We start from the raw sequence: 11,363 nt of genomic DNA on the forward strand, positions 1-11,363 counted from the left end.
GGGAGCACACCCATGGTACTGCATTTAGGAGCTGTCAAAGACCGTTTGGTTCCAGAGGGAAGATAATAGAGTATGGCCCGTTAACACAGTGATATGCCATCTGTCCTTTGTCACAAAATTGGAGACTCTAAGCTTTTTTTTTTTTTTTTTTTTTTTTTTTTTTTTTTTTTTTTCTTTTCTTTTCTTTTTTAATGAAAGCTAATTTTTGTGATTACCAAGATGACTTTAATAATGTTAAAAAAGAAAATGAAGCGATGCTCCCTTAAATCCATATATGACTTCAAAAGGTGACTGGAAAACAGGAAGACTGCTGATAGTTTCACTGCAAAATGTTTTTTCACAAATACCAAGCTAGGATGCTTATTCTGGTAATATAAGCCTTCCCCTCTATGTCTCCTCCAGTGGAGAAATTGTCAACAGAACTGAAGGAATTCATATGATGAGCCTCTACAGCAAGTCTTCCTTAACAGAAACTTTGCAATTGATTCCTTTCTCTGCTCCATGTATCCACCACTCTAACATCCCCATTTTCCCTCCAGAAGTGTAGTTTCACACCTTGGAAATAGATCTATAGCCAGCTTCCTTAACTCCTGTGGTTTCCAGGGGCTGTTCTTGTACAGCCCCCTCACCTGGCCTTACTAGAATACTTTAGAGGTATGGGTGTGGAAAAAATGTGCTTTACAGTGGGAATAGGAGCATCTGGAGTTGTCACTGCCTTTGAGCAGATTGCTTGGACTGGGGCCTTATGTGATGATAGGAATAGCAGGAATTAGACCTGCTGTTGCAAAACCTGGTGAAAACTCGTTCTTCCAGTTGTGCTGGTGCTGTGCCTCTGAGATCCCTTTATGATGGGGTATGGCAGAGGCTGCTGCTTTTTCCACTGCAGGATACTGCTGGCCAGCCTCACACTCCAGCAGAAAGAATGCATTAAGTATTAGATCCTTGTACTGCATTTCAAAGTAATTTGATCCAGCAGCTGTGCTAGCTCCCTCTGCATGTAGTGGGTTTGCCAGTACTGTTGCTAAAACATACAGTATGTCACAGAATTTTTCCCCTCCAACTTCTCCTTCTTCCTCTCTGACTTACAGAGTTAGGAAGTGACAAAATCCACAGTGTTTCTCAGTTCTCAGTAAGTCCAGGAAATGGACTTACAGCCAACTCTCTGATTTCTGCCTTGTAAACCTCCCTAACTGCCTTTTTAAGGGAACTAACAGAAAACCTGGCACTTTTGATACATCTCACACATGCTGCTCCAGAAACAATATAGCTGATATTAAAGGAAAAAGTGATAGAAGAATTTAAACTAAATTCATTAAACTGAGTCTACAGATTTTAATCCAGCATGAGTCTACAGATTTTAATCTAAATGCTCTCTAAGCTTGAAATGGTCAGGCTTAGATTTGCAAGTATTTTCTTTTAAAACTTCTTACAGTGTTAATCTGGAATTTAGTGGCTTCAGAAACTCCACTCCACTACTTCTACTGAAAGAGCACATGTGTATCTTTATGTTTCTGATTTTTAGAACTGTATAAACTTGAACTGCATTCTTGCAGCAGATGGAGAACAAAAGCCCATTATGCAGAAAGCCCAATACTTTAGTAGAGGTTGTTTTACCCTGTTTGTAATAGTTTAGCCTACATCAGACTTTGCAAGTCCTGTAGGAATTAATTTATAGAGCAATACATTGGGTGATGCAGATATATATTCCTCAGCATATGAATCTGGATTCCCTCTGCTTATGTAGACCAAGTACTTCCTAGGTCTTAGAGCAAGTCTTATGGATAAATACACCTTTTCAAAGAGGAATCCAGTGCATGTATGTACAAGCACATTTAAAATGCTATTTATTAGAGCTAACTATGTAAAAAAAGAGAATAGTATAGACAGTCCTATACTGCTGGTGTATCTGGGAGCTGCAAGCTGTGGAGCACTGAATGAATTTCTGATCCACATGTAGCCCACTGTGTGGGCCTTGTCTGGAGGAGAGGTTACCCCACTTTCATAACTTAAGGTATTGTTGGATTTTTCATCCAGGACAAGAACTCTGTTCATCATTCCTTTCAGAAGGAGGATGATCCATCCACCAGAGAAAGAGGATGGTCACTGATGGGTGTAGGCAAGGCCCGGCAGGTGTTACGATCACTGGCATCCTGTGCCTCACAGGACTGGCCTCACTCAGGTTATCTGTTATGTGGATCAACAATGCTCTGATGTACAGTGGCCTTCTGGTGAGGATTATCACAATGCCTCCAGAACTGGAACTATGGCCAAAGATTATCCCCTCCCTTTCTTGCCCCTCAAAATGTTTCATGAACAAGGTCAGAATGCTCACTGATTTTGGTTGAGGTTTTTTTCCTCCTTGTAATCCCAGCACTAGAAATAGCTTGAATATCTTAGTTTTGAAGTGTGATATGCAGGGAAAAGCTTTGCTGTTCAAAGATCTTGACATACTGTCTGTATGATAGATACTAGTTTTCTTGGCTTAATTCAGTTATGGAGAAGCACATATAAAAACAAATCTGTGTCATAAAATCTTCGTCATTATAGATGGGACTGATGCTAATCTTCTGTTCACTTGATTTGTTCTCCTTGCAGAATCAAGGCCATTGAAAGTCCCAACAAAGATGATGACACGCAGTGGCTGACTTACTGGGTTGTGTATGGCATTTTCAGCATAGCTGAATTCTTCTCTGACATCTTTCTGTCCTGGTTCCCTTTCTACTACATGCTAAAGGTATGTGAGTTTGTGTGGCCCCTCTCCTAAAATGGGATCTTTTGATATAACTGATATTATGTCTCCAGGAATAGGTAGATGACAACAGATTCATTTGGAATCATTCCCAGCTCACACCTTTTTTTTATATGCAGGTTATGTGTAATTTAGTCCTGTGCAAGTGATCTCTTTGCAGCTGATGGTTTTGTGGGGCAAGAGGGGAAGTTGGGATAGGTGGAAGGGAAAGGTCTACTGTGTTTTAGGAAAGAAAAAGAGACAGTGTAACTGTCCCATTAAAAAAACCCAAACCAAACCACAACAACAACAACAACAAAAAACCACAAGAAACCCCAAACAAATTAACAAAAAAACCCAAATGAACAAAAAACCAAACAAAAAACCCACCCCAAACAAACAAAAAAACCCCCACCAAAAACAAAACAAACAAAAAAAGGCAACAACAACAACCAAACAAAAAACCAAATAAACAAAAAAAGAGACAAGTTCATTCTCTTGGTGCTCAGGTAAATTTGGACAAAGGACAGACATGGTAAACCCCACAGAGTGGTTCTATTTTTGCTTTAAGCGCATTAGCAAAAGTAGAGAGTAAAATCATGACGGCTGTTGAAGGAGGTAGTAACATCTGTGCTATTGGAGCAAAGAACGAAATTGGAACACAAGAGTAGTTTGTTTTACAGCTTTAATTTTTAATTAAGCTCAGTTTCCTTAAAGGAACTGGTAGGTATCAGAGGAGATGGTTGCTAATGTGCATTTGTTAGTGTGATTTGACTACCAACAATGGTTTAGTTAATGTTTCTGAACTTTGTGCTCTAAGGTAACAGTCAGCTTTAACATGGTAAATTCTTCTCGGAGATAACTGATCACTGTGTATGCTCTTGGGTAGAAGACATTTTAGCTTGCTGCAGAGCCTGCTATTTATCTTAAAGAACTGTTACCTGTTTTCTGGTTCAGTGGGCTGTTCTCTTCCTTCTCTTTTTTTTTTTTTTTTATTAGACTGGTTTAGTCCCACCGAAGTTGTTAAAATAATTTGCTTTCGAGCTATTGCGATGAGGTAATTTAAAATTTTAAGGGTAAGATCTGACTATGCCAAAAGCTGTTTCCAGGAAATGCCATATTTTTTAGACAAAAACTGACTTTGACAGCTGGTTTACACATCTGCCATGTTCCTTTTCAGTCTTTAACATGCTTCAACTGTGGCAATCATTTGGACACTTCTGATCAGTAGAATTATAATTTTAATCCATCATCTGCAGTGGAATATACTCACAATTCTGAATTTATACAGTGTCTTTTCAGAACTTCTTTTCTAATTTCTTTATGAAAAGAGGTGTGGCAGTGATGACTTCACACCACCACAGCTCTCTCTTTGAAGGACACACTACTGAGATTCAGGCTGACTTTGCAAATAAAGACCACAAATGGCTCTGATAAAATGGTATCAGGAGTGCCACAGTTACATGTAGTATTGTAATCAAGGGAAAGGCACTTTTCTCAGTTCTGCAAAAGCAAACACAATGAATTACGTCAATACCCAGGCTTCTACAATAGCTGCAGAAGGCACATAGAAGCCAAGTTTGCTCTCAGTAGTGGCTGGTAGGAGAGGTTTGCTTTTGTTGTACAAAGGCAGGCAGGTGTTGGCTGAGAATCAGAAAGTGTTACTGAATGGTTGGAAGGATGGAGGTTATTCCACAGGGGGAGAAGGAGGAATCAGGCAGCTTCCATACTTCATTGCACCCATGAATTAGAACCTCTTGCAGAGTTGTTATGATGTCTCCATATCTCTTTCATTAAGTAGAAGCCCAGATAATGTAATTCATGAAAATTTCGAGTGTGGTTTCATTCTCAAAATGTGCTAAATTTGCATATTCACATTTATTTGAAACAGCTTGTAGTTTCCATTCCAGACCAAGATTTAGTTGCTCAGTATTTCAAAACACCTTCATGTGCATGGCTGAGATGTTGAGCACTGCTGTTCCCAGGGTCCCCAAAGTCCAGACTTCAGACTCTGTGATATTAAAGTTTTCAGCAGACTAGAAGATTTTGTGGGAAGATGGGTGGGAGAAAGGTATGTTGAAGAACTCCTTTAAATATGTTATGATGTTTGTATATACTTTTGTTCTCCAGATGACACTTCATGGATTTTATAGGCTTTTCTTTTTTTTTTTTTTTTTTTTTTTTTTTTTTGGTAATGCTCACTTGTTACTTATCTGTTTAGTTTTTTTCATCTCTGAAGCACAGGATGTGCTTGCAACTCATAATTTCTTGTGCATATGATTAGCTTAAAGTACTTCTGTTCAAGATTTAAAGATTTCTGTGGCATTCAGGTATTAGAGTACAGTAGCCAGTAAAAGTAGCAGAGTTTATCATCCTATGAGTATTCTTGGTGGTGGGAGTGAGAGAGACTCCTTACTCCACTAATGGCTGTGCCTTGAAATACTGTAATGCAATTTCTGAACAAAATTGTTGCTGCCAGGGCAAAAACAGCTGCTGAGAGCAGGTCCAAGTGAGCAGGTCAGTGAGCTCAGATGAATTCCATCCCCTCCTCTGTCTGGTCTGGAGGGTTGCAAAGAGTATATTTTGGGTTTAGGGTTTTACTTTCTGGTTAACAATTTTATCACTTTGAGCTTGCTGGAACTTCTTAAAACTCTCTTTATTTTCAGTAGCCTCTGTTAGTTCAGTTTCATGAGAGACAAGGGTAAAGTGAACTGAGTTAGCAGTCTTAACATTCTCAAGCTTTGAAAGAATCCCAGTTTTAGTACATGTCTAATGGAAAATGTATATAAACATCGGTTTCAGTACAATTCAAAAGTAACGGGTATTTGAGAACAAATCTGTAATTACTTTTTTATCAACCAGACTGGGACAAAACTGTCAAATCAAAATTACTAATGTTGTTCTTAGGCAGGGAAAGGGAAATTTCAATTTCTTTTGGTTTTAGAGGAAGTTAGACTCATACCTGAGGGATTTTTCTAAAACAAAGGAGAACAAACATTTGTGTAGAAGAGCACACAACTGAGATTCAGATTGACTTTGCAAGTACAACTGTACAAAAACTTGTACAGTTTTGTGGGAGAAATAACTTTCAGTAATTGATCAGATATTCTTGAACAGGAAATAGTCAGTGTACTTCTCAGCTTTTAATGAAAGATAACAACATAAGATAGCACCATGTGTTCTTTCTGTTATATAAGTTCCAAAAAATTGAAGCTTTTGAAAATCAGTATTTATAATGATAGAGGCACTTTTTGCCTTAATTTTCTCTGACCATACTTAATAATTCATCAGTTGCTACTTACTGATGCCAGATTTTATTACATGTTGACGTATTTGTTTTAATTAATTGGAATTTTCCTGATAGGTCAATCTCTCTGGTGAACACTTTACTTTAAAAAACCTTTCTTTCTCTTCTGGGCAAGCACTCCTTTCAGTCATTCTGTTTTGACACCACAATCAAATAGTTTAAAGAAGAAAGCTTAATGCTTACCCAGAAAGGATGGTAAATTAGTTTGGCACTGCAGAGAAGACAAAGCCAAAATTTTACAGATGTGAAGAGCAGAATCTACAGAAATTCAGTCTCAGTATACCTTGTTGGGAAAGGACAGAGGAGAAATATTCCAAAATATTTGGAGGACTTGCTTGAAGAAGACTGTATGTTTTGTTTCCTTTCTGCCCAGAAATGTGTGAAAGTCCTCAAACATGGAATCCTGTCTAACATGAGAACAACACATGTTTTTAGGCTGAAGTTGTTTTGTTCTGGATCTCAGGAAAGGGCAGTCTGAGAAAAGCTGTTAGGCCTTCATTTTATGGAGAGGCTTTTGACATGGAATAATATTGTATTATTTGTGTACAGAAAGAACTGTACAGATGTTGAGAAAATGCACTTCATTGCAGTTGGCAGTTTCGTTGCAGTTTTATCCTGTAAAATAACTTTATAGATATAGATCTATCTTCATAGCTCAAGAATATTTATTGTATGGCACTCTCTGTCCCTTAAATGTTTCCTCTTGCTCTGCATAGCTGTCTTTGTGTGGTGTATGGCAGTGAAACTGATGCCAAATAAAAGTGCTTCAGTAGTAAAGACAGGAATTTGTAGTACATGTAATCTTTTGTAAGATGCAGAAACATGACCCCACACTGTGGTCTTTGATTTTTCTAGAGAGAAGATGGTGCTCTAAAAGCTGTACCTAAACTGTAATCCAGAAGCATTGCTCTTGTTTGTGCATTGTGTGTAGCTTGGGTTTATCTCTCCTCCTTGTCAGTTTACCTCTGGCCTACACACAACCCTGTCCTTTCCCCCACTGTGTTTTCAGGGTAGGGAGGCAGAGAGGACAGGGTTGTATTTTGGCTGAATTGAGGTCATCTGGGGACCTAGATGTTCAATCAGGCCTGTGCCACGTGTTTTAGAAATATTGAGAGAGACTGATGTTTTTTGTAACTAGGTTTTATAGTTCTACCTTAAAGAGAAAAAAAAGTGCCCATAATTTTGATACATCTGACACCAGATTAGATTTACTGCTGCAGCCCTCCTCCTTTGTCCCTTATACTGTCCATGAAGTTATTCCAGTAGAAAGATTCACTGTGTGTAGCTGTTCTGGAGCCCTGACCACACAGAGAGTGACTCACTGTTCTCAGTGTGCTTAGTTCTGTGGCACTTAGGAAAGGCACATCATTGTCTCCTGCTGTGATTCCTTCCACTTAGGCTAATGTTCTTGTTCTCACAGTGTGGCTTCCTGCTGTGGTGCATGGCTCCAAGCCCTTCCAACGGGGCAGAGTTTCTCTACCACCGGATTATCCGTCCTTTCTTCCTGAAGCACGAGGCCCAGCTGGACAGTGTTGTGCAGGATCTGAAAGACAAGGCTGCAGAGACTGCAGACACCATCACTAAAGAGGGTGAGCAAAAGGCCCTTCATTGGCCACAGCAAGTAGGGTGAATTTCACTTGGGAGCTCGAATTATTGCACTCAATATTCATCATTTGGAGGAGACAAAAAATAAATTGCAAGAAGACGATGGGAATTACAATGGAGAAGTTAAATTGGGAAATGGAGGTTGCAGTGGATCTTGCTTTCTAGAATTGCAGTTAGGCTAGAATGAGTGGAAGAAATTGAATTGTTTGTGTGTCTTCCCACAATTCACACCACCAAAAACATTCTCTCTAGAGGCAGGTCCAGACATACCTTTCATAAATACAGTTATTGTTTTAGTGTATCCTCATATCACCTAAAATACTCCCTCAAATACCTGGTAGTATAAAGGGGCTCCCAGTTGTGCAGTAAACAATTAACAGCAATACACAGCAACATGGAAAGTGCAGTTTTCCCATCTGTATGTTTTTGCATTTTTCCTTCCTCTGGAAGCTGTATGTAAAGAACTCATGTGGCTACTGTAATTTCGTTTCACTTCTTGAGATTAGAAGTAACTAGAGGTCAAAGGATTCCTCACTCTTAAAGGAATTACTTACGTTTTATTTTTATGTGTTATCACAGCCTGTAGATTGCTTATGTTTTTTATTTCCTTTCATTCTATAGTGAACCCTTGCATTCTAAAATATGTGATTATAGTTGTATGAATATGAGAAAGAAATGTATTAAGTAGTGAAAATAAAGGGGTTTTTAAGTTTGACTTGGAAGAAATTTTATCTATATGCTATTTCAAAGCATCTTAATTCTCCTTTCCACCAAACAATGAATGCAGTCTCATTTCAGCTTACCAACTTAAGCAGTTTTCCTGTCTGCTTAAAAGATCTGACTTGATCAACTATTCTTGGAAATTTTGCTGCATGACTCTTCCTGAGTCCTAATTATTAGGCATGCATCTTAATTAATGTCCTTCCATGTTGCATGTGGGATTTTCCTCATTTCATCACTTAGTTTTTCTTTTTCCTATTTTTATATATAAAGATTTTCACAAAAAAAAAAAAAATAACCACCTAACAAACCAAACAAAAACAAAACAAACAAAACAGAGCAAAACCTCACCAAAACAAAACAAAAAAAACACGAAAACAAAACAACAGACCTTTTTTTTAAAGAAACCATAGACACACATATATATGTACACAAATATTAGCATTATTCACATTCCAAGCCGGTTTTTATCATTATGGTATATTTCTTGCTGCAAACCTGTATGTCCTTAACACTGTGAGCAGCTCTGTTTTAACAATACCATAGTTATATATAATTATCAGTCTTAAATGTTTAGTGTACTGCTCCTTGCTTATGTTTTTTTTTTTTAATGTTTTATGATCAGTTTTATCACTATATCTACATGTATACAAAAGCTATGATTTTCTTCTGTGTTCTTTCTCTTAGAGTAAAAGGAATTTTTTTTTTTCATGCAGCTTGAGAACATCTGATAACCAACTTTGCCTGTAGACCTACGACTAAACTTGATTTTATTTTCCTGCAGCCAAGAAAGCAACAGTGAACTTGCTGGGTGAAGAAAAGAAGAGCACTTAAACTGGATAATTTTCCCTACTGCTTCCTTTGTGCAGCTTGATGTTACTGGGGACTGTGGTATAAGTTCAGTAATATTGCCTTGGAAACATTTTGATATATTAAAGGAATGTGCTGTAAGTTTACTTACTACTTTGCTATGATTGATAGAGAGTATGCATTTTTATTTAAAAGCCATGCAGTGAGCAGCATCTGAAGCTTAATGAAAGTATTTTATTCATCTTCATGCAGAAGAAGTCTTTCAGTAATCTCTTTCTGCAGTGACAAAAATAAAAAGTATATATCCCTCAGGCTTTGCACTTTAGTTGTCTCTCTGTCTGTGAAATTACTCGTAACAATTTGATTGTGGCATGTCTGGTAGCACAGAGCTACTTCATAGGGAAAATTCTGAATGGATCTTCTTGAATATGCAGGGAATTACCGTGAGAGATAATGGATGTATTCCCCACCACTAAAGCTGTAAATTGTGTGTTCTAGGCACCTGATTATAGAGATTATTCACTGTTGCATGTTTTGTTGTAACACAGTACTTGGTACAGTGTGTGTATTCTTAAATGGGGGGATACTAAATATAGGAAAGAATAACTTCCTTGGAGTGATCAATCTTCTGTTGGCCTGAAATGATTTGCTAGAAATGGATGCATTAAATTGTACAAGATTAACACAACATGATTGAAGTACAACTTCTTCCCTATTCTTGCTAAAACAAGTTATCCAAAATTGGTAATAGAGTGCTTTTTAAGATCACACTCAAAAGCACAAGTCACCTTTAGCTAAAGAATGCTATCATTACAAGCACTTTTTCCTGAATTCCTTTTAAAATATCAACTACCTTGGATGTCAGTCCTCAGAACTGCATCATTATGGGGACAGACTACAACTCCCATGAGCTTTTTGTGCTCATAAAAATCTGCACTCTCTTCTGACTATAATAAGAACTTTTTATGAGCACTTAAACTTCCTGAGTGGAGATGTTCTTGTTATTTGATATATTCCTGACCTATCAGTAAGAGTGCAACCAAAGTTGCTAAGAGAATAAGGGATTTTTTACAATCAGTGTAAAAAAAAAAAAATTCTTAGATTTGCATCTGTACTCTTTCACACTGCAGTATTTTCAACAAAAAGTGATTATATTAATTAATTAGGCATGAATTACTGAAATTTCCCTGTTTTCGTCTCTATGCTGACATTTCTTTAAAGCCTAGAGTAATGGTATGGCAGTTCTGAGTTCACAGAATGCACAGAAAGGAAGCTTAAGCTTTTGATAGGATAAAAAATCATTTCCAGTCCACAGTCTTGATTCCAAAGACTTAATCTTAAAATAAAGTTTTGAAGAATTCCAGCTTTTTGTATAAACATTCATTGTAAATTTTCAGGTGCAAGAACTGCAAAAGAGTAAAGCACACAATGCAATTCAGCAGGTCAGTTTTAACCTGGAGAGGTATGTTTTATAAGAGGGGATGTAAAAGTGTTATAAGAGAAAGCATTTTAAATGCTTTGAGCTGGAAAACATAGCCCTTGGGGCTGGCAGCTTGGATAGGGAAATATGAGACCTGCTGTACCTCATGTTCTGTAGGACAGCATGCAGGTTGTAATTTGAAAAAAAAAAAAATGCAAAAAGCTAATCATTCTTTGACAACTTTTTGTTAGGAGGGGATATGCTGAAGAAGATAAAGTTTACAGCAAAGCTCTAGGTTTTAAGCAAGTAAAAAGTTTGAAGGGTATCACCATTTAACTGGTTTAATTTCTTGTCTTAACTTCTGTCGTAAACCCACTGAACTTTCTTATAAGCCTTACTAAAACTTAGTCCTGTGTCTTAAACTCTATCAGCTGTGTGTAAAGGACTCGTGGCTACTGTAATTTCATTTCACTTCTTGAGATTAGAAGTAACTAGATAAAAATAAATGAGGATTCTTAATAGACTCTTTGCTTTCAGTGCAAAGCACTACATAACTTACTTATCCAAAAGCTTACAGTAAATTTTAGACTTTACAAGCTTAATGACGTCTATAGTAGAGATAGGATTTACTTCATTTCTTATACTACTCAACAGTTCTTCCACTGTTATTAATGGGGATAAAACATTCTAGGTAGATGTTAGGTAAGTGTTAAAACAGTCCCTTGCATCTATCTCAGAATCTGAAAGGCTTTAAATCGACCTCTTGTCTTTAC

The 11,363-nt window shown here is 37.4% G+C and overlaps 1 protein-coding gene across 2 annotated transcripts in view; it reads left to right on the forward strand.

Annotated features, from left to right (window-relative positions):
• Positions 1 to 10,835, forward strand: part of REEP5 (receptor accessory protein 5) — a 19,799-nt gene extending 8,964 nt beyond the window's left edge. Inside the window, exons 3-5 of one of the 2 annotated variants that reach the window (XM_083883761.1) lie at positions 2,596 to 2,734; positions 7,456 to 7,624; positions 9,145 to 10,835. In XM_083883761.1, the coding sequence (XP_083739887.1) occupies positions 2,596 to 2,734; positions 7,456 to 7,624; positions 9,145 to 9,194 (358 nt within the window). In that variant the 3' untranslated portion in view covers positions 9,195 to 10,835. Of the gene's footprint in view, positions 1 to 2,595; positions 2,735 to 7,455; positions 7,625 to 9,076 lie in introns of both variants that reach the window. The other variant, XM_083883762.1, reaches the window with a different exon arrangement.
• Positions 10,836 to 11,363: the final 528 nt, after the last annotated feature.

This window comes from Zosterops lateralis (assembly GCF_965231275.1).
Source record: "Zosterops lateralis genome assembly, chromosome: Z".
NCBI classification, from domain to species: Eukaryota; Metazoa; Chordata; class Aves; order Passeriformes; family Zosteropidae; genus Zosterops; species Zosterops lateralis.